The 23,335-nt window shown below is 41.9% G+C and overlaps 1 protein-coding gene across 1 annotated transcript; it reads right to left on the bottom strand.

Annotated features, from left to right (window-relative positions):
* Positions 1–786: 786 nt before the first annotated feature.
* LOC135516379 (CTD nuclear envelope phosphatase 1A) lies at positions 787–15,604 on the bottom strand. The gene is made up of 8 exons (XM_064940646.1): positions 14,883–15,604; positions 11,271–11,337; positions 9,329–9,447; positions 9,125–9,196; positions 5,354–5,470; positions 5,099–5,210; positions 2,153–2,237; positions 787–2,036 (listed from the first exon to the last, which is right to left on the bottom strand). Exons 1-8 carry the CDS (start codon positions 14,985–14,987, stop codon positions 1,976–1,978), a joined length of 738 nt encoding a protein of 245 aa, XP_064796718.1. The 5' UTR covers positions 14,988–15,604; the 3' UTR covers positions 787–1,975.
* Positions 15,605–23,335: the final 7,731 nt, after the last annotated feature.

Raw genomic sequence — 23,335 nt, 5'->3', positions numbered from 1 at the left:
ATTATTAATTTTGACAGCGCTGGAAGTAAGTTATTGTGGGGCTGTAATATTTCCTCGCAATGTTCCCATAGTTTGTATTCACACTTAAGCTTCAAGGTGGGTGTCATGTAGCTGTTTGCGTGGGCAGTTACACAAGTGGAAGTCATTATATGCTTCAGTCAAATGTCAGCTGATGTAGCTGCTGCTATAAAATGGTAACGGTCACAATACCGGTTTCATATTCCAATTTGAGCAATTTCTTATATTTTGTACTTGTTTTTAGTTAACTGCACTTAATACGCCCCTGCTGGTTCTGTTTTCTGCTAGCAGTTGATTAGCAAATGATCAGCTGGAGTTCACGCACTGTTTTCTTAAGCCAGTCCCTGAATAGAAGGAAAGCATAGACCAGCAGTGTGTTTGCCCTCCAGCAGCCAGTCTGGATAGGAATAGACGTGCCTTGCTACTTCAACAGGTAGCCTTCAAGTCAAGCGGAGGCCACGACTAAGGGGAACGAGAGCAAGCGATGCAGTTATTAATCTTACCACATGAGAGCAGTCAAGTGTCATTAGTCTTGTAATATTTGTGGAACTCATTGAGCAGAATTTGACGATTACTGATCTGGAATAAAACTGCAATACGAGCAATTTACAACATGTGTTCCTCTTTCCAACGTAGGTAGTTATGTATATTCACACAAAAGGCATACTATTGTCAAGATACAAGCTAACACAAAAGTATAATCCAGACTTTACTTTAAGTATTTTCCAGGGAGAGTGAATTATAAAGGAGCACCAGGTAAAAGTGGTGGACACTGACAAGTGTTTTATTAGTAACACAGACCTGGGGACTGAACCAAAAAGAAGCAGTCATGACTGGAGCCTTGACAAGATTGAAATTGTTCAAATGGCATTGAAAAGACAGAGGTGGTGGACAATGGTACCAATACGGTCAAGGGAGCAGTTAAAACATTCAGGTGGCTGCTCATTCTGCTTCAAATCAGCAGCAGAAAAATGGGGGGTAAAAATCCAGAAATTAAGTGCAAATCTCAAATTGAAATGGTATCAGGCATAAGATTTTCAATAACGGAGATGTCCAGGTCATACGCTACACATCACGGTAACTGAAAGATGAGAAATTTAAAGTGAGGTTCCACCATCCAAATAAGTCTTTTTTAACCATTCTTTTCTTTCATAACTTCTTTAGTCCATCCTTCAATCTTGATGTATCCTACAAGCCTTTTTGGGGGAACACATCCAAGATAGACATGATCATGTCAGTCATTTGATAAAACAAATTGGACTGATTTATAATTCATCCAGAGATCTGTTATGTAGAACGTCTTAACTTAATCATCGGTAACCCCGACACACGAATGACCTTGATTGATAGGGCCTATATTCCCCCAAAACCCTCCATTCAAAACAAATCATCATCCATTTTCTCCTGTCTGGTTGCTCTTGGCTGTCTTAAGTGAAGTAAAGTCCAATACCAAGTAGAGAGTGTGTAAAATTACAGGCCATTGCCTGTTGTTTTTGTTGTGCAGAGACCAGGGTAAGAAGCAAAAGGTGGAAAATTGTCTCGTTCGTTGCCTTGCTGTTCCTTCTCTTTTTGTAACGTCAAACGTTTAGCAAGACGTACACATGTGAGCATTCGCCCAACTAAACGTACACAAACGCAGCCCCATGCGTACGTACAGAGTCAGTATCAGGAACTGTAAAGCTGAGACTCAATTTTGTTAAAAAAACATACAAATAAAGAAGCGAAAACAAGAAAAAGAAAAGCTGGCTTTCCCCCCCAGTCGTTTCCTGGCCTTCCAGATCTCGCTCTGTTCATCCCTTGTTTCATGTTATGCTGCGACTCTCCTCTCCTCTGTCCCCTTCTGAGAGGGGTGAGGGGAGAGGTCCACTGCGTGGAATCGGAGGAGCGATGGGAGCCGGCAAGGGGAAGGGGTTTAAAAAGAGGGCTAAGCAGCCAAACCCCCTGCAGAATAAGCCAATCACCAGAGCCGGTGCTGGTGGAGGTTTCGACTGAGGACGGACCGGACATCAGCGGTGAACCTAGGAGAGAAGACAGTTGTCAGGGTAATACATGTCTCATGCTACCAGGTAAATGGAAAAAACACTGCTACAGTGCAGGATGCTCATCCATTAGTCTGAATACATGAAATACTCACCTAAGTGCATCTAGCATAGGCAGCAGGTTAAGGAGTGCTGTGTCACTAGGGTCACTGAACCAGGACTTGATAGGTATTGCATTGTCTAAAAGGCAAATACAGAGATGTGGAAACAAAGGAGAGTACTTCTGAGTGACAAAAGTAGGAGAGTTGAAACATAATATTTGATAGGTAAAAAAAAAAAATCAAAAAAAAAAATCAGGTGAATAGGACAAAACAATCTGCGGTTAGAAAATCAACAAAACATTCCTTGTATTACTAAGGTGCACAGTGTTGTCCCTTCATAGATGCCAACTTACCCTGATTCTCACAAGCCTGTCACAAGACTAATCACACTTTCTATAGGAAACATTTGAATTGGTGTGCGTGGTTTGTTTGCATAAAATGTGCAAGAGCTGCTTGGCAACCTTCCACCCACACCCAGCAAGCTGAATGCAACTGATTTCACAACCTTTTTAGTTTAAAAATATTATCTAAGCTCACCTCCAAGGATATGACCTAGAATGATATACAAATGCACCACCGTTCAAAAGTTTGGGGTCACTTTTGAAATGTCCTTGTTTTCCATGAAAACATACATGAAATGAGCTGCAAAACCAATAGAAAAGTCAATATGATGACAAGGTTATAAATAATGATTTTTAATTTCACTCCATGAAATACAGAATACCAGCTGACTACTTCTTCCCTAAATCGTTATTGCATTGTTTGGGTCACTGTCCTGTTGTAGGAGGAAATTGGCTTCAATTAAGTGCCGTCCACAGGGTATGGCGTTGCAAAATGGAGTGACCCTGTACAAATCTCCCACTTTACCAACACCAAAGCACCCCCAGACCATCCCAATGCCTCCATCATGCTTGACAGATGGAGTCAAGCACTCCTCCAGCACCTTCTAATTTTTTCTACATCTCACAAATGTTCTTCTTTGTGATCCGAACACCTTAAACTTAGATTCGTCTGTCCATAACCTTTTTCCCCAATCTTCCACTGTCTGTGCTCTTTTGCCCATTTTAATATTTTATTGGCCAGTCGGAGATACGGCTTTTTCTCTGCCTAGAAGGCCAACATCCCAGAGTCGCTTCTTCACTGTTGACGTTGAGACTGGTGTTTTGCGGGTACTATTTAATGAAGCTGCCAGTTGAGGACTTGGTGTGTTTCTCAAACTAGACACTAATGTACTTGTCCTCTTGCTCAGTTGTGCACCGAAGTCTCCCACTCCTTTCTATTCTGGTTAGAGACAGCTATTCTGTGAAGGGAGTGGTACACGGCGTTGTACGAGATCTTCAGTTTCTTGGCAATTTCCCGCATGGAATAGCCTGCATTTATCAGAACAAGAATAGACTGACGAGTTCCAGAAGCAAGTTGTTTGTTTCTGGCCATTTTGAGCCTGTAATCAAACCCAAATGCTGATGCTCCAGATACCCAACTAGTCTAAAGAAGTTTTATTGATTCTTTAAATCAGGACAACGGTTTTCAGCTGTGCTAACATAACCCTTTTGCAATTTTCTAATGATCAATTAGTCTGAAAATGATAAACTTGGATTAGCTAACAACATGCCATTGGAACACAGGAGTGATGGTTGCTGATAATGGGCCTATGTAGATGTTTTATGGAATATCTGCTATTTCCAGCTACAATAGTAATTTACAACATTAACATTTTCACCATGTCCCTGATTGAGTCTGTAATACCAACATGCTTCAAGCAGACCACCATAGTCCCTGTACTCAAGAACACAAAGGCAACCTGCCTAAATGACTACAGACCCATAGCACTCACGTCCGTAGCCATGAAGTGCTTTGAAAGGCTGGTAATGGCTCACATCAACACCATTATCCCAGAAACCCTAGACCCACTCCAATTTTCATACCGCCCAAACAGATCCACAGATGGTGCAATCTCTATTGCACTCCACACTGCCCTTTCCCACCTGGACAAAGGAACACCCATGTGAGAATGCTGTTCATTGACTACAGCTCAGCGTTCAACACCATAGTACCCTCAAAGCTCATCACCAAGCTAAGGAACCTGGGACTAAACACCTCCCTCTGCAACTGGATCCTGGACTTCCTGACAGGCTGCCCCCAGGTGGTGAGGGTAGGTATCAACACATCTGCCACGCTGATCCTCAACACTGGAACTCCCCAGGGATGCATGCACAGTACCCTCCTGTACTCCCTGTTCACGCACGACTGCATGGTCAGGCACAACTCCAACACCATCATTAAGTTTGCTGACGACACAAAAGTGGTAGGCCTGATCACAGACAACGATGAGACAGCCTATTAGGGAGGAGGTCAGAGACCTGGCCGGGTGGTGCCAGAATAACAACCTATCCCTCAACATAACCAAGACTAAGGAGATGATTGTGGACTACAGGAAAAGGAGCACCGAGTACGTCCCCATCCTCATCGACGGAGCTGTACTACCTAATTTACCCTGACCAACCAGTGCTCCCGCACATTGGCTAACCGGGCTATCTGCATTGTGTCCCACCACCTGCCAACACCTCCTTTTACGCTTCAGCTACTCTCTGTTCATCATATATGCATAGTCACTTTAACGATACCTACATGTACATACTACCTCAATAAGCCTGACTAACAGGTGTCTGAATATAGCCTTGCTACTCTTTTTTTCAAATTTCTGTTTACTATTGTTTAATTTCTTTACTTACCTACACACACAAACACCTTTTTTTTCTCACACCATTGGTTAGAGCCTGTAAGTAAGCATTTCACTGTAAGGTGAAACACCGGTTGTATTCGGCGCACGTGACAAATAAACTTGGATTTGATTTTATCCAAAAGAGACTTAGTCATGCATCCATACATTTTATCTATGGGTGGCCCTGGAAATCAAACACACAATCCTGGTGTTGCAAACGCCATGATCTACCAACTGAGCCATACAGGACCGCCATATGAGTGTGTGTGTCATCTCACCTGGATGGCTCCGGTAAGCTCCAGGCGAGTTGTCCAGGATGACGATACTAGACAGGTCATCGTGTACTACTGACAGGTCTTTAATATAGCTACCTAGATCCAACGTACAATGCTGCAGACACAGGGAAAATACACACAGGATGTAAGCAGATTGCAAATACACGATTGATCGATTCTATCTCCATAGAGAGTACATTAGGACACTATGGATGGACATAAATCAGTTGTGTTCATATGAAAAGGGTAGAGTGATACCTGTCTGTAGTATCTGCGTTTCAGGATGTTCCGGTTGTTGTCCAGCTTGTCTGCCACTGCCGAGCCGTAGATCTCCATACTGGCTGTGAACACTACCAGCTCATACCACTGGCTGACCTGGAGACAGGGGTGACACACACACCCAGGGATACATGTAAGGCTCATGCCATCATTTACAGTCAAAGAACTGGCCAAGCAGAACAGAGGTAAACATCATTGACAATAACCACATTTCCATCCACAGTTATGCAAGTTAGTCATCTTGTATAACTAAAAACTTTTTTTTTATCATCACAACAGCTGTGATGGAAAAAGGAAGTTTTGGTACAATTTTTAAATGCAGACAGATCATTTGTTCCTTCTACATGTTGGGATCTTTGTGTTGGTAAAATGAATTGTACGAGAAATGGCGCTGGAAATGCCTTACTGGTCAACAATGTATATAAACACACACACACACACACACACCAAAGCCAACTACGACAAGGCTTCTGACATAATCCATGGAGAACGTAGCACCAGAGGCACCCAAACAACTCATCTGCAATGATATTAAAAACGGCTGTACCTTAAACAAAACCCTCCCAAATTATTAACAATATGTAACCTGCCACACTTGCAATCGAAAAACACGAGATCTGTTATTTAAGTACAAAGCATGGCTATAAAAGCATACAGCACCACTTGAGGACTCGGATCGCAATTCCATTTTGCTCTCACCTAGCGACAAACAGAACATGTAATCTGAGGAACCTTGTATAAAAAGGTATGTGAAGGATTGGTCCGAAACAAATATGGACATGTTGAAAGGCTGCTTTGACTACCATTTGGGAGAAATTCTGTGACACGAACAAAAACATTAAAGGACTGAACTATTACTGACTACATAGCTACATTGTTGCATTAACTCTGTAATTCTAGTAAAGACCACTAAACATTTTTCCAAAATGCAAAACCCTGGATAACTAAGAAACTAAAACAGTTAATTGACCAAAAGTGAAAAGCAATGTGTGCGAAGGACAACTGATGAAATCCATACAGAGAGACATTAAAATAGATAAAAAATAATAAAATTGGATTACAAACTCAAAATGGAAAACACGCTTGAAAATAACAAAGCAAGGGAAGCATGGAAATATCTTAAACAAATGACAACAACCTAGCCAATGAACCTAGATTTTAAACAACGGACAGGCTTCCTGTAAATGACTTAACCCTCCCGAATGACAGTCCCATAAGTGTCGCTGAAAATGATGTCCTCTCTCAACTCAATCTTCAGAAAACAGGCTTTGATGGTCTAAGCGTGCGGATTATCAGGGAGTGTAAATGGCAAGTGACATACACAGAATCCTTTTTTCCGGAAAACTGCAACCATTGTGCACATTCCTAAAATGAATAATCCCAAATCCCTGAATGAATATCGTCTCATCTCCTTGACCTTGGTGATAATCAAATGCTTGGAGAGCATTGTCCTGGGACACATTCACCAGCACACGGAGAGCCTACTGGACCCCATTCCAGTTTGCATGTAAACCAGGCCAGAGATAAGGATGCACTGCTCTTCCTTCTCCATAAAATCTACATGCACCCAGATAAATGCCAGAACTGTGGGATTTTTCATCTGCCTTCTACTTATTACACCTTGATATACTGGTTAAAAAAAACAAAAAAAAACTTGCCCCTCTAATCAACTGGATCCAGTATTTTCACCAGTTGTGTCATAACAGTGAGGTTCAATGTGAATACATCAGACCCACTAGCCACCAATATATGGGTACCCCAGGGCAGTGTCCTTTCACCGGTTCTGTTCACCCACTACCCCTGCGATGGGCAACTGGTGGCCTGTATGCCCCCCTTTAGGGACGCAGACAATATATATTTTTTTCAAATTCTTAGACCCACGAGTCACTGTGCCGCCCCCCCCCCCCACTGTTTTTTGGTGGCCCAAATTCCCCACCCCTGCTCTACACCAATGATTGCACCCAAATAACATCAGAATGTGCAACAGTAAAGTACGCAGAAGATACAGCAATCGTTGGTCTAATTAAGGGGTCAGAGGATGACTACAGGACAGAAATAGCACACTCCACCCAATGGTGCAAGGAAAACATTCTTAATGTGAAAACCCCCCCAAGGAAATGACTTTAGAACTATAAAAGATGACTGCGGGCCCATCCACATTGACTCAGAACAAATAGTGTCAGTTGAGCAATACAAATATCTTTGAACTATAATTGACTCAAAACTCTCCTGGAATGCCAACACACAGATATACAAAAATGGAAAATGACTATTTCATGAAGAGAATAAGGGTGTTCGTAAATGTACTTGAGTGCGCTCAGGCCGTTTGTAAATTCAGAGTTTTTCGCTCTTGGACCATTCAGAGCGCATACTGGACGCTCTGGCCGAGGAGTAGGGTTGATCTGAGCGTTCTGACCTCACAATCAGAACCCAAGCTAACTGGCTAAAGTTAGCTAGCTACTTCCAGACACAATTAATAGAACCCCTCAACTGACCATTTTTCTCACCCTAGCAGAGCTGGTTAGGCTGTATTCATGTTATCTTGAGCGTTGGTGACCAACTGTGCCAATGACAACAATATGTTTTTTTTTTTGCAGACGTTCACTGACTCCGGTCATATTCATATTAAGTGTTCGTAAATTCATCAGTTATTCTGGGCTCTGCCATACTCAAATGAGAGTGTTCTGAAATCGGAGTTGATAGCCAAGGTGAATTTACAAACGCACCCTAAATAAATTAGGTGAAAAGAATAACAACCATATTCTACACATCCTTTGCTCAGACATCACTCTTGGTTTCAAAGCCTGGTATATCGCAAATAAAAACCCACTACACAAAATAGTAGTAAAGCTGTAAATTAAATTCATCTCGAGAAAGCCCTGTTCTTGGAGTGGTGAGGGCAAGACCGCCACCAACCTGACACTCCCACTCAACCAGGAGTACCAGCTCCTACCATCAGGCCGCCGACACGGAGTTCATCTTTACAAAACCAACAGAGCCCAGAAATAATTAATTCCTACCAGTATAAATCAACTGAATAAATAACTGCTCGATGCCCCTCCCCCAGAGAATTTACTAACTGAATTACGAACTGTATCCACATGTGTTGTCGTATCCACATTTATGCACCAATTGGTGATGCTGTGCTGTTTGTTGAGACATTTCCAGTAAGGGACACACAAATAATAATTATTACTATAAAACTATCATATCAAGTCACGCGATGACATGTTGTGTGGTCCTCCCTCTACGACTCTGGAAACAATGCAGTTTATTAGGCTATATATAAAATAAATAAAGATAAACTTCACAGGACGGTGAAAGTGCATGGTGATCTTGATGCATGACTGATTTAGCCATAACCTCATCACTAGTCTACCCTCACTGTATCTGCCAGCTGTTGGCCACGTGTCAACATCAGAGTAGGCACATTTGCTATTTAATGCAACAATTTTTGGTACCTGAAAACTTAATGTTCAATGTGTTTACATCGCATTTTCAACTTGAGTGATAGTTTTGTCACAAACTGTTGCATTAAATAAATAAATAAAAATATATATATTTTTTTTTGATATCAGCTACAAGTCAATTTGGTGGAAACACCACTGGTGGGAAAAGGTGCATAATTTCTTTGAGGATTTTAGACTCTTCACATGAAAATCAGCCGCCAATTGGATGGGAACCTAGCTACTGACGTACAAAATAGAACTCATAGTTGACGAAGGACAAAAACGGCTAACTTTTACTCACCACTTCTAAAAAGAAGTCGACGTGCGGCCTTTTATGTACAAAGAATCTGACAGGGTGCTTGTCAATGACTACCTGCAAGAGAGAGGAAACAGACTAGGAGTAATATCATCTTGGGTCAGATGGGTGTACGCGCAGCATGCTTGCCTCTGGACCAGAGGGTCCAGGTTTGGCTACCCCCCCAATTCTCCACATGCATGCGTTTACCTTGAGGATGAAGTCTGGTGGTGTGCCGGGTCTCACTGTGGGTCTGAGGACCCCGTCGTGGTGAGAGTGGATCAGCGTCTCATCTAGATCCAGCACCAGAATCTTCCTCTTTACTGCATCTGAATACCAAACACACACCTGCTTATTACCTGTTCAATAATATATACCTCACCAATTTAGCCTTGTGGTTAGATTGTCCTCCCCGAGATTGGGAGTTCGCTCCCTGGTCGAATCATACCAGAGACAAAAAAATAAATAGGACCTGATGCCGCTCTGCTTGGCACTCAGCATAAAGAAGATTGGGGGGCAAGTCCCTGTGAGAGACAAGTGTCCTGCCCAGGGGGCGTACTGTAAATCAAGCTGCCTGGCGCTACGGAAACAGGAGAGGCTTGTGTGCACTATGGGCCGCTCTTGCTTGAACATGGCTTACTTAATACACACACCATGCTAGGTCTAATCTATAAGACCATAAAATAACATAACAGTAATATCGATGATTTTACCATCTTACACAAGTGACAAAATGGTTTGTTTGCGCCAATGCGCTCACATGTTTTGTGAACACACGCTTCAACAGAAGGTATCCGATATATGTGATAAGTTCAGTGGTGTATTGGGAGGCTATATATGCAGGTATATATATATATATATATTTTTTTTTTTTTCCAGTGGGCATTGCATATACACACACACACACGACTTAATCCCCACTGATGTGTATCACAATAGTATAGTGCAAGTATGTACGCCGTATCAATTATATAGCGCAAAAGAGAAATCATGCACAAAGTACAGTATGAAATATATCCACATGCCCACAGCACACATCTGGTTTCAGCAGAATATCAGGCAGCAAGAGCATGTAGCTCTCAACTGGTTCTCATTGAGCAGCTCACGGAAGGCTAGGAAAGACGTTTCAATCTATTATATCTACCAGTAAATGCTAATTTAGGCAACAATGGGTATGCAAACCAGTTATTCAATAAGTTTGGTCCTAAATCTTAGTTGAATCTTTGTGATGTGTAATTCGGTCATCATGGCAGTTCAAATTTAAATGCAAAAGGATTTCCCAAAAAACCTTTCCAATTAAATGTTGACTGCAAAGTAGGTCTTTGTATCAATCGGGAGGGCATTTGTTTTGCAAACTCTGCCATCACCTGTAGCCTAAATTGTAGGGCTAGCTACATTGTACAGAAACACCGCTAGCAAAACGGTCTCTTGCTAGGTGAGCAATTAAATGAAAGGGCAACTACACCCTCCCAAAATTATATTTGAAATGTTTTTCCCAGGACCTAAAAAAATGGTCTCTGGATGAGAGTTAAGCATTGTTGTGAACTTAGAACATCCAATTGTATAAACTATGGGGAAGCAGAGCTTGTCAATGGCTCCCCCCCGCTTCTGATTTTTTTTAGCAAAATTTGAGTATACCCACTTCTCCAGGCGCCACAGGATAAGACAGTTGAGCAGGGCTGTCCTACGGAAAAGCCATTTGAAAAGACTGGGGTGCGTTCATACTCTTCAGCCTAAGAACTGAAATTAACAATGGATTTACAGGAAAACGAACCCACATTTGTGAAAGCACAGTCCCACGTTTTCCTTTATTGAGACAAGCTCTTAAAACAGTAGTATTTGGACCTCCTAGTGCCCAGAGAGGACCCGTGTTTCATGCACATACAGTAGGTTGTCTTTGAATACGTATACCATTAGATGCCCATCACTTTGCTGTACTAGCTTCCTTGTACAGATTGTACCAGTTGATTTTTCATTTTTGTTTATGTGTGTGTTGTGTATTTGTGATAATATTTTCTCACTTTGCTTGTTTGTCTTTTTTTTTAAATACAAAAATAACTGAAAAAGTTACAGCTCTTTCTTTGCAGATCGGTTTACAGGCATTACAGAACAATGACTTAACTAAATTTAGACAAGTGGACTATATACTCACTGAGTCTGTTTCTGGAGATAGGGGACAGTGGTAAAGTGTCATACCGCACTGTCTGGTACTGGATAACCTGAAAGAAAGACAGACCGAAAGAGATTAAACATAATAAACTCAGCCAATGACAGAGTCCATCTGTGAGCATAAAATTCAAGAATTGAAAACAGAACAGAAGCCGAGCTATAGATAATATTACAAGAGGATGTAACGCATCAAACTCCACTTTACAGTAAAAGCCCTCGTCATTCCATTGTCTGCTACCTATGCTGCTATCCTTGTGTGCATTTGAAAAGTTGTGGTTACACCTGCTGCATTTACTTGTCAGCACTATGTAGTATTGTGGATGCCTTCTGGGAATTTGCTTACACCCGTCAGTGCAGATGAGACACCTGTTGGAAAGGATGTGACGAGAGGGAGCAATATCAGATTATTCACACCCATTTTCTTCACTCCATTCATGGTTCCCTCCTTGCTTCTTTGACAGTTTTCAGACTCAGTGGCACCAGGGCCCTGTTTTCCATAAGGGCTATATTTAGCTCCCCCAGCTGTCCGCGGCTGTCACTAGAATAGGGGACCAAGTGGAAAAGGGAGACCCGCAGGGTGACTGACTGGGGCCGGAAAAAAAAACTTGTTCTGTCCGAAACCATTAGACAGCGCTTCCCTGCCAGGCCCGTTTCATGCCCTGTGGGGCTTGGCACGGCTGACCAGGCCTCGGGATAGCAAGTTCATGAGCAGCTGGTGGAAGCCATGGGGGGAACCTACAGCCCCACTTTCTGTACCCCTGGGGTGTTGTCTGTATGCCACCCCCTTAACCCAGGAAACACTCTCCAGCCCTCCAACCCGGAACAAAAACCTACGGAAGGGTATCTCTCCAGGAACAGGGTCAGAGAGCCCTGGTCTAGACCTACATTGCTACAGCATACCAGGCTCTCTATTGTATGAATGTGCAACCTGCTTCAGCCAGACACCTAGGCCCGTCGTCACCTTGGTCATTGGGAGTGGGAAAACCACCGTCGCACCTGTAATATCATACTCCAGAGAATTAACATTATACCACTCGTTCAGGGGAGTAACAGGTTGCTACATTGTGGAAAAAAATGATTTCCCACCATGTGTTACATGATGTGTTACATCAACCCCACACATCATAGAGTATCTCTATCCAAACACTGCGTCTGCAACCCACTGACTAGGCCCTTAGACTTTCTGGTCAGTGACAATGTATCACTGTTCGGTAATACAGTACAAGCTGTAAACACTGGAGCTTGACTAAACCGTGTGTGTGTGAGAGAGTGAACAGTAGCAGGGTAGTCTTTGTGGCTCAGTAATCCCTCACCCTTTAGCCCTAATGTGGACTACCCTCTTAACCCAGAAGCTAAATAAACTGGAACTAATATTACACCATACTTAAGACGTATCACCTCCCCTCCCTCGCTGCAAAACTAAGTCGGAAACTAAATAATTTGATACCGCGGCATTGAGTTTACAGCCGAGAGACAGTATATAATAAACAAACAATATGCATCACCCGACCAGACTATACATTACTTGAACAGGTGGAGCCTTGAACACTTCAAAATGTCAAGTTTATATTAGGAGCATCAGTGAACCAGTAGGTGACCAGAGTCTTCTGGGTCAAGTCCATATATCAAAGACTTCTGTCGAACAAGATCCTTTCTTTGTCACCTTAACACTCACATCACACTACAGTTGTGGGCTACAAAAGTTAACCCACAAACATATGAGCAGCGGCATTCAATTAACAAATGTCAGAATCAGAAGGGTTAGTGTGAGTCCATAGCATAGGTTCTGTCTGTGTTTATATCAATGGTTCCTACAGCCCCACCAGAAGCACATTTCCAGCAAATTCTATTCTGACTATGGCTCTGATAAGGCTTGTGCTCTTGGTGAGATGATTGGTTCTAATTTTAGGTTGATTGTGTTTTGGGTTTGTAACAGGGTTATGACAGCTGTAACCAAGACATTTGAATATGCGAGTTGCGTGTCTGTCTCAGACTCACACATCCAATGACGCATGATATAAATATAAAACGCAACATGTAATGGGTTGGTCCCATGTTTCATGAGCTGAAATCAAAGATCCCAGAAATGTTTCATATGCACAAAAAGCTTATTTCTCTAAAATGTTGTGCACAAATTTGTTTACATCCCTGTTAGTGTACATTTCTCCTTTGCCAAGACAATCCATCCAACTTACAGGTGTGGCATATCAAGAAGCTGATTAAACAGCATGATCATTACACAGGCACACCTTGTGCTGGGGACAATAACAGGCTACTAAAATGTGCAGTTCTGTCACACAACGCCACAGATGTCTCAAGTTTTAAGGGAGCATGCTGACTGCAGGAATGTCCACCAGAGCTGTTGCCAGAGAATATAAGGTTAATTTCTCTACTATAAGCAGCCTCCGACATAGTTTTAGAGAATTTGGCAGTACGTCTAACTGGCCTCACAACGTGTAACCACGCCAGCCCAGGACCTCCACATCCAGCTTCTTCACCTGCGGGATCATCTGAGAACAACCACCCAAACAGCTGATGAAACGGTGGGCTTGTAAAGCCTAAGAGATTTTGCACAAACTGTCAGAAACCATCTCAGGGAAGCTCATCTGTATGCTCGTCATCCTCACCAGGGTCTTGATCTGAATGCAGTTTGGGGTTGTAATCGACTTCAGTGGGCAAATGCTCACCTTGGATGGCCACTAGTTGGAGAAGTGTGCACTTCACGGACTAATCCCGGTTTCAACTGTACCGGTCAGATGGCAGACGGCGTGTGTGGTGCTGTGTGGGCGAGCGGTTTGCTACCATCAACGTTGTGAACAGAGTGCCCCATGGTGGCAGTGGGGTTATGGTATGGCCAGGCACAAGCTATGTACCATGAATACAACTGCATTTTATCAATTTATTGTAATTTCAATGCATAGAGATACCGTGACCAGATTCTGAGGCCCATTGTCAAGCCATTCATCCTTTGTCATCATCTCATGTTTCAGCATGATAATGCCAAGCCCCATGCTTGTACATAATTCCTGGAAGTTGAAAATGTCCCAGTTCTTCCATAGCCTGCATACTCACCAAAATGTCACTCATTGAGCATATTTGGGATGCTCTGGATCGAGTTGTATGACAGTGTTCCAGCACCAGCCAATATCCAGCAACTTCGCATCATTGAACCATTGAAGAGGAGTGGGACAACATTCCATAATCAACAGCCTGATTAACTCTATGCAAAGGAGATGTCATGATGCATGAGGCAAATGGTGGTCACACCAGAAACGGACTGGTTTTCTGATCCACTCCCCTAACTTTTTTTAGAAGGTATATGTGACCAACAGACTCAAATGTATTCCCAGTCGTGAAATCCATAGATTATGGCCTAATGCATTCATTTAAATTGACTGACTTCCGTATGATCAGTAAAATATTTGAAATTGTTACATGTTGGGTTTATTTTTGTTGTATAAATCATTGGACCCACTCTCCAGACATAGCAAAAAATACAGTGAGAATCGAGGAGTGAGTTGGTTTAACTACTTCACAATAATAATGTCAAAGATGTTTTATACCTAACCCTTGTTCTATCTGTGGTAATGCTTACCGTGCGTAGGTGCTTCCTGAGAATGTACAAGAAGAAGCCCCATATTCTGGACGTTACACCTAGGAAAGTGCGGATGCCAAGTAGACACTGTCGGGTCTTCAGCATGTCGGCGACCACACGGGGACCCACACAGGAACAGGATATTGAAGGGACTACAAGCCAGCCCTCTCAACAAAGTTGACCAATTTGGTTCGGCCTCGGCTTCGAAGAGTCGAATCGGTATACTTTCGCTACAACCTCTCCAAAACGAACCAAATGCGTCCAAATCAACCAAACTAGACCAAGCAAACGTGTGAGAGCCTCTGCACGCTTGCTGCACAACTCTCATCGGTTGGAATGCATTGGCATTGTGTAGCAGAATAATTGTGTTATAAAAACAATAGCTAAAACAGAAGTAGCTAGTTACTCTAGCACGATGACTGCTATCCAATGCCAATCTGGCTAGCTACGGTCAGAATATACCACGCAGCTCGTCTCGCTGACAAGCTAGTAGCTAGCTCGCTCGGTAGGCTGACCACCACCTTGATTGAACCCTTGACTAAAATAACTAAAAACTTTCGGCCATTGCAATTTGAAAGCAGTAATTCGTGCGCGTATTTGCTCCGTGGTATCTGAAGAAAAATAATGATGGAAAACAAACAAACGTCAACATGAAAACTGCTTGCAGTCTATAGCAAATCCGGAATCGAACTGCGAGCCGCCTTGCCGTCACTTCCGCGGGGAGAAAAGTATTCTCAAACCGATTCGAAACTGACGGTTGCGCGCAGCACGTCCCCGTGGAAAGCAGACAAACAAAAAGTGAACGAGCAGTACATTTTTAAGTAATTAAAATCAGGTTCCAGTGGCTATACATACAGTAGAGTAATAATCTCAAGTGTAAGATTTGGTATTGAATATTGTAAAATGTGAAATTTGCGCACTTAAAGATGCAGTGACTACTAGAATATGTGAAATTGCTGTCAAAGATGTAGTAACCTACTTAGGTTTCAAAATTACACGAAATACGAACGAAATGAAAGCAATTAATGTACATCGCTTAATTGAATATATATATTAAAAAAAAAATGATCATAGTTGAGAGATTTTTCTCTTCAGGTTAGAGTTCTGTTGTCAAAGGCGGAGGGTTTATCTCGAGCTTTTTATATTTTTACATCTTAATTAAGAGATTCGTAAATCTATGTGTACCACTCTCGACCAATTATTATTCATTAATATTGGGAAAAATAAGCCAGACAAGATCAGGAAGGATGTAATTTCCAACAAGATGTGTGATGGTGGTCTTAATGTTTTAGATTTTACGCTGTTTAACCAGACTACAAAAGTGAACTGGGTTAAAAGGTATCTCAAAAACCTTAGTCTTTTGAATATAATACCACATTTTCTTTTCCAGAATATTGTGGGGCTTCATGTTTTACTCCAATGCCCTAATGCTGTGGGTAAACTTCCTGTTAAATTAGTCAAATTTCATAAACAACCTGTAATGTGCTGGTCCTTGTTATACAAGCACAACTTCTCTCCACACAAATGTATTATTTACAATAATAGTGATATTAAATATAGAAATAAAATAACAAATTCACAATTAGTTTTCAAATAACATCTTCGTGGTTAATCAGCTTATAAATTACAATGGTAATCTTTATACTTACAATGAATGTTTAGCCAAATCTAACTTTGTTATGTTGTGTAAGGAATATGACATTTTAATGAAAGCTATTCCCAATTGAATCATTACCTAACTGATAGATTAATCATTACATGCACTAAGTTACAGTGATAGTGTATAAATTAATGGCATCAATATATTGAATAAGAAATGTAACGACGATTTAGTCCGAGAAATTATTAACAGCAAGTTTACCGCTGCTGCAAATTTTCGGTGGGCATCTTCATTTGATATGAAATGGCAGTGTGGATGGACTAATCCACACACATTTTTGCTAAATTATCAAGTCAGAGAAGTCTCTTACATGATCCTTCACAGATGTTATCCTTGTAATAGTCTTATTTGTAAATATGTACAATGCCTTGCGAAAGTATTCGGCCCCCTTGAACTTTGCAACCTTTTGCCACATTTCAGGCTTCAAACATAAAGATATAAAACTGTATTTTTTTGTGAAGAATCAACAACAAGTGGGACACAATCATGAAGTGGAACGACATTTATTGGATATTTCAAACTTTTTTATCAAATCAAAAACTGAAAAATTGGGCGTGCAAAATTATTCAGCCCCTTTACTTTCAGTGCAGCAAACTCTCTCCAGAAGTTCAGTGAGGATCTCTGAATGATCCAATGTTGACCTAAATGACTAATGATGATAAATACAATCCACCTGTGTGTAATCAAGTCTCCGTATAAATGCACCTGCACTGTGATAATCTCAGAGGTCCGTTAAAAGCGCAGAGAGCATCATGAAGAACAAGGAACACACCAGGCAGGTCCGAGATACTGTTGTGAAGAAGTTTAAAGCCGGATTTGGATACAAAAAGATTTCCCAAGCTTTAAACATCCCAAGGAGCACTGTGCAAGCGATAATATTGAAATGGAAGGAGTATCAGACCACTGCAAATCTACCAAGACCTGGCCGTGCCTCTAAACTTTCAGCTCATACAAGGAGAAGACTGATCAGAGATGCAGCCAAGAGGCCCATGATCACTCTGGATGAACTGCAGAGATCTACAGCTGAGGTGGAAGACTCTGTCCATAGGACAACAATCAGTCGTATATTGCACAAATCTGGCCTTTATGGAAGAGTGGCAAGAAGAAAGCCATTTCTTAAAGATATCCATAAAAAGTGTCATTTAAAGTTTGCCACAAGCCACCTGGGAGACACACCAAACATGTGGAAGAAGGTGCTCTGGTCAGATGAAACCAAAATTGAACTTTTTGGCAACAATGCAAAACGTTATGTTTGGCGTAAAAGCAACACAGCTCATCACCCTGACCACACCATCCCCACTGTCAAACATGGTGGTGGCAGCATCATGGTTTGGGCCTGCCTTTCTTCAGCAGGGACAGGGAAGATGGTTAAAATTGATGGGAAGATGGATGGAGCCAAATACAGGACCATTCTGGAAGAAAACCTGATGGAGTCTGCAAAAGACCTGAGACTGGGACAGAGATTTGTCTTCCAACAAGACAATGATCCAAAACATAAAGCAAAATCTACAATGGAATGGTTCAAAAATAAACATATCCAGGTGTTAGAATGGCCAAAGTCCAGACCTGAATCCAATCGAAAATCTGTGGAAAGAACTGAAAACTGCTGTGAAGCTGATTGTGAGAATGCCAAGAGTGTGCAAAGCTGTCATCAAGGCAAAGGGTGGCTGCTATGAAGAATCTAAAATCTAAAATATATTTTGATTTGTTTAACCCTTTTTTGGTTACTACATGATTCCATATATGTTATTTCATAGTTTTGATGTCTTCACTATTATTCTACAATGTACAAATAAAGAAAAACCCTTGAATGAGTAGGTGTGTCCAAACTGTATATACAGTTGAAGTCAGAAGTTTACATACACCTTAGCCAAACACATTTAAACTCAGTTTTTCACAATTCCTGACATTTAATCCAAGTAAAAATTGCCTGTCTTAGGTCAGTTAGGATCACATTTACATTTACATTTAAGTCATTTAGCAGACGCTCTTATCCAGAGCGACTTACAAATTGGGGATCACCACCCCTTGGGTTGTGCCGTGGCGGAGATCTTTGTGGTTTATACTTGGCCTTGTCTCAGGATGGTAAATTGGTGGTTGAAGATATCCCTATAGTGGTGTGGGGGCTGTGCTTTGGCGAAGTGGGTGGGGTTATGTCCTGCCTGTTTGGCCCTGTCCGGGGGTATCGTCGGATGGGGCCACAGTGTCTCCCGACCCCTCCTGTCTCAGCCTCCAATATTTATGCTGCAGTAGTTTGTGTCGGGGGGCTAGGGTCAGTCTGTTATATCTGGAGTATTTCTCCTGTCTTATCCGGTGTCCTGTGTGAATTTAAGTATGCTCCATCTAATTCTCTCTCTTTCTTTCTTTCTTTCGGAGGACGTGAGCCCTAGGACCGTGCCTCAGGACTACCTGGCCTGATGACTCTTTGCTGTCCTCAGTCCAGCTGGCCCTGCTGCTGCTCCAGTTTCCACTGTTCTGCCTGCGGCTATGGAACCCTGACCTGTTCACCGGACGTGCTACCTGTCCCAGACATGCTGTTTTCAACTCTCTAGAGACAGCAGGAGTGGTAGAGATACTCTGAATGATCTACTATGAAAAGCCAACTGACATGTACTCAGGTGACCTGTTGCACCCTCGACAACCACTGTGGTTATTATTATATGACCCTGCTGGTCATCTATGAACATTTGAACTTCTTGGCCATGTCCTGTTACAATCTCCACCCGGCACAGCCAGAAGAGGACTGGACACCCCTCACAGCCTGGTTCCTCTCTAGGTTTCTTACTAGGTTCTGGCCTTTCTAGGGAGTTTTTCCTAGCCACCGTGCTTCTACACCTGTATTGCTTGCTGTTTGGAGTTTGAGGCTGGGTTTCTGTGACATCAGCTGATGTAAGAAGGGCTTTATAAATATATTTGATTGAAATTTTATTGATTTTAAGAATGTGAAATGTCAGAATAATAGTAGAGAGATTTATTTCAGCTTTTATTTCTTTCATCACATTCCCAGTGGGTCAGAAGTTTACATACACTCAATTAGTATTTGGTAGCGTTGCCTTTAAATTGTTTAACTTGGGTCAAACGTTTTGGGTAGCCTTCCACAAGCTTCCCACAATAAGTTGGGTGAATTTTGGCCTATTCCTCCTGACAGGGCTGGTGTAACTGAGTCAGGTGTGTTGGCCTCCTTGCTCGCATACGCTTTTTCAGTTCTGCCCACAAATGTTCTATGGGATTGAGGTCAGGGCTTTGTGATGGCCACTCTAATACCTTGACTTTGTTGCCCTTAAGACATTTTGCTACAACATTGGAAGTATGCTTGGGGTCATTGTCCATTTGGAAGACCCATTTGCAACCAAGGTTTAACATCCTGACTGCTGTCTTGAGATATTGCTTCAATATATCCACATAATTTTCCATCCTCATGATGCTGTCTATTTTGTGAAGTGCACCAGTCCCTCCTGCAGCAAAGCACCCCCACAACATGATGCTGCCACTCCCGTGCTTCATGGTTGGGATGGTGTTCTTCGGCTTGCAAGCCTCCCCCTTTTTCCTCCAAACATAACGATGGTCATTATGGCCAAACAGTTCTATTTTTGTTTCATCAGACCAGAGGACATTTCTCCAAAACGTACGATCTTTGTACCCATGTGCAGTTGCAAACCGTAGTCTGGCTTTTCTATGGCGGTTTTGGAGCAGTGGCTTCTTCCTTGCTGAGTGGTCTTTCAGGTTATGTCGATGTAGGACTCGTTTTACTGTGGAAATAGATACTTTTGTACCTGTTTCCTCCAGCATCGTCACAAGATTCTTTGCTGTTGTTCTGGGATTGATTTGCACTTTTCGCACCAAAGTACGTCCATCTCTAGGAGACAGAACGCGTCTCCTTCCTGAGCGGTATGACGGCTGCGCGTTCGCATGGTGTTTATACTTGCATACTATTGTTTGTACAGATGAATGTGGTACCTTCAGGCGTTTGGAAATTGCTCCCAAGAATGAACCAGACGTGTCGAGGTGTACAATATTTTGATTTCTTTTGATTTTCCCATGATGTCAAGCAAAGAGGCACTGAGTTTGAAGGTAGGCCTTGAAATACATCCACAGGTACACCTCCAATTTACTCAAATCATGTCAATTAGTCTATCAGAAGCTTCTAAAGCCATGACATAATTTTCTGGAATTTTCCAAGCTGTTTAAAGGCACAGTCAACTTAGTGTATGTTAACTTCTGATCCAATGGAATAGTGATACAGTGAATTATAAGTGAAATAATCTGTCTGTAAACAATTGTTGGAAAAATTACTTGTGTCATGCACAAAGTAGATGTCCTAACCAACTTGCCAAAACTATAGTTTGTTAACAAGAAATTTGTGGAGTGGTTGAAAAACGAGTTTTAAATGACTCCAACATAAGTGTATGTAAACTTCTGATTTCAACTGTATATACTGTATTCTATTCTACTGTATTTTAGTCAATGTCACGCCAACATTGCGCAATCTAATATTTATTTATTTCTTAAATACATTATTTTAATTTTAGATTTGTGTGTATTGTTATGAATTGTTAGATACTACTGCACTGTTGGAGATAGGAACACAAGCATTGGATTTCGAATTTCTTGATTTATTGGGAAAAAAAATCATTCATAAAAAAAGTTAATGGGATAAAAAAAGTTTCAATATTTTTAAAATTGATTTACAATATTATATAACATCCCAAAATATGTAAATACCAAATTATCAAAGTGTGTACAGTATTTTTCAAAATGTAACTTGTCTATAGTGTAATATACTTTATGTGTCTCTCCAGATTCTAAAAATGTGTTTTGGTTATGTGTGATTGGGTGGGTTGGTGGATCACAACTTTTAAGGGCCAAACACCGCCACCTACTGTACTGGAGTATGTGGCGTGTTACAGCCTATCTACATTAAATTTCTCATTCGTCCTGTTCCACTTAGGAAAGTGAAATAGAACCTTAGACACCACTTCCCTCCCCCCACTACACCATGCAAACCCCAACCCCGTCCAGCCTCTCTAACCCTTTCACACAATCTCTCCCTGTCTACGTCATACAGTTCACAAAATATCAACACATGCTCTACCGTTTCCTCCACTAAACAGTCATCACACAGATTGGTTTCATGTCTCCCTATTATCCACAACGTGGCATTCAAACCTGTGTGCCCAAACCGTAGTCTACTCTACACAACTTCCTCTGTCCTGTATCCAATACTCCCCACTTCTTCCTTTACTGACCGGTACATGTGATAAAATTGCCTCCCCTTACTACAAACATCCCACTCCCTTTACCAAAGCAAAGATCAAGCCTTTTTGCCTGGATTAAGGACTTCCCGGCGGCCCAGTGGGACCTGAATATCTACCCCCTCTCCTCGCAACACTCTTAGGCACCACATCGGTCATCTCATTACCCTTCACACCCACATGGGCGGGAACCCAGCAAAAGCTTACCACCACTCCCATCCTCTCCAATCCCATTAACAAGAACATCATCTCCACTAACAAATCAAATGCTAAGCAAACAAGTCTCCCATATCCAACCTGCCTGTCTTAAGTGGTTTCACCTCCTCCACCCATCTCAAACCTAAAGTCAAGGCCATAAACTCGGCCGCATACACTGACACATAATCAGTTAAACGCTTACATACACTAACATTGAAATCTGGGACATACACCCCTGCCCCCCACCATACCACTGACTGGATCCTTTGAAGCAATAAATATCCGTAAAACTTTTTAAAACCGATTATCTATATATCTCTCCACACACCGTCTCACATCCTCACCCCATTCATAACCACATCTACACTTGGTTTTGGAAGCAGACACAGAGGAATGTTCCCCAACACAATTGTCACCCTATCTCTCTCCCAGTCCATAATTCTACCACCTTCTGGCCGATTGTCCACCTGTACACCCCCTGCTTACACATTCCTTGTACCCAGCATTCCCCAGTTGCAGTGACCACTGCATGTCCTTCTGAACTCCCTTTCAACCTCACCCAGTACACTAATGCAAGTTTGCCCTGCCTTATTCTCAGTGGCAGTTCCCCACTATTCACCTGCAATTATTACCCTGAATAAACATGGTGAAATACACAGATAATCTTTCTTTATTCGACCTTTATTTGACTAGGCAAGTCAGTTTAGAACAAATTCTTATTTACAATGACACCCTACTGGGTTAACTGCCTTGTTCAGGGGAAGAATGATAAATGTTTACTTTGGCAGCTCGGGGATTCAATCCAGCAACCTTTGCATTACTGGCCCAACGCTCTAACCACTAGGCTACCTGCCACTCCAATAAGCATTGTGTTGTTTAATATTGTCAGCATTTTTTATTTTACCTTTATTTAACCAGGTAGGCTAGTTGAGAACAAGTTCTCATTTGCAACTGCGACCTGGCCAAAATAAGGCATAGCAGTGTGAACAGACAACACAGAGTTACACACGGAGTAAACAATTAACAAGTAGAAACACAGTAGAAAAAAAAGAGTCTATATACATTGTGTGCAAAAGGCATGAGGAGGTAGGCAAATAATTACAATTTAGCTGATTAACACTGGAGTGATAAATGATCAGATGGTCATGTACAGGGAGAGATATTGGTGTGCAAAAGAGCAGAAAAGTAAATAAATATAAACAGTATGGGGATGAGGTAGGTAAAATTGGGTGAGCTATTTACCGATAGACTATGTACAGCTGCAGCGATCGGTTAGCTGCTCAGATAGCAGATGTTTGAAGTTGGTGAAGGAGAGAAAAGTCTCCAACTTCAGCGATTTTTAC

Source organism: Oncorhynchus masou, chromosome 27, assembly GCF_036934945.1.
Source record: "Oncorhynchus masou masou isolate Uvic2021 chromosome 27, UVic_Omas_1.1, whole genome shotgun sequence".
Classification (NCBI taxonomy): domain Eukaryota; kingdom Metazoa; phylum Chordata; class Actinopteri; order Salmoniformes; family Salmonidae; genus Oncorhynchus; species Oncorhynchus masou.
This window is presented reverse-complemented; position numbering and strand designations above follow the sequence as displayed.

What these genes read in the sequence shown, in the direction of transcription:
- LOC135516379 (XM_064940646.1), bottom strand. Translation starts at nt 14,987, where the DNA reads ATGCTGAAGACCCGACAGTGTCTACTTGGCATCCGCACTTTCCTAGGT. An exon ending in AACGCAGATACTACAGACAG is followed by an intron (nt 5,211 to 5,353) that starts GTATCACTCTAC and finishes CTGTGTCTGCAG; the next exon opens with CATTGTACGTTGGATCTAGG. An exon ending in CCTATGCTAGATGCACTTAG is followed by an intron (nt 2,037 to 2,152) that starts GTGAGTATTTCA and finishes CTTCTCTCCTAG; the next exon opens with GTTCACCGCTGATGTCCGGT.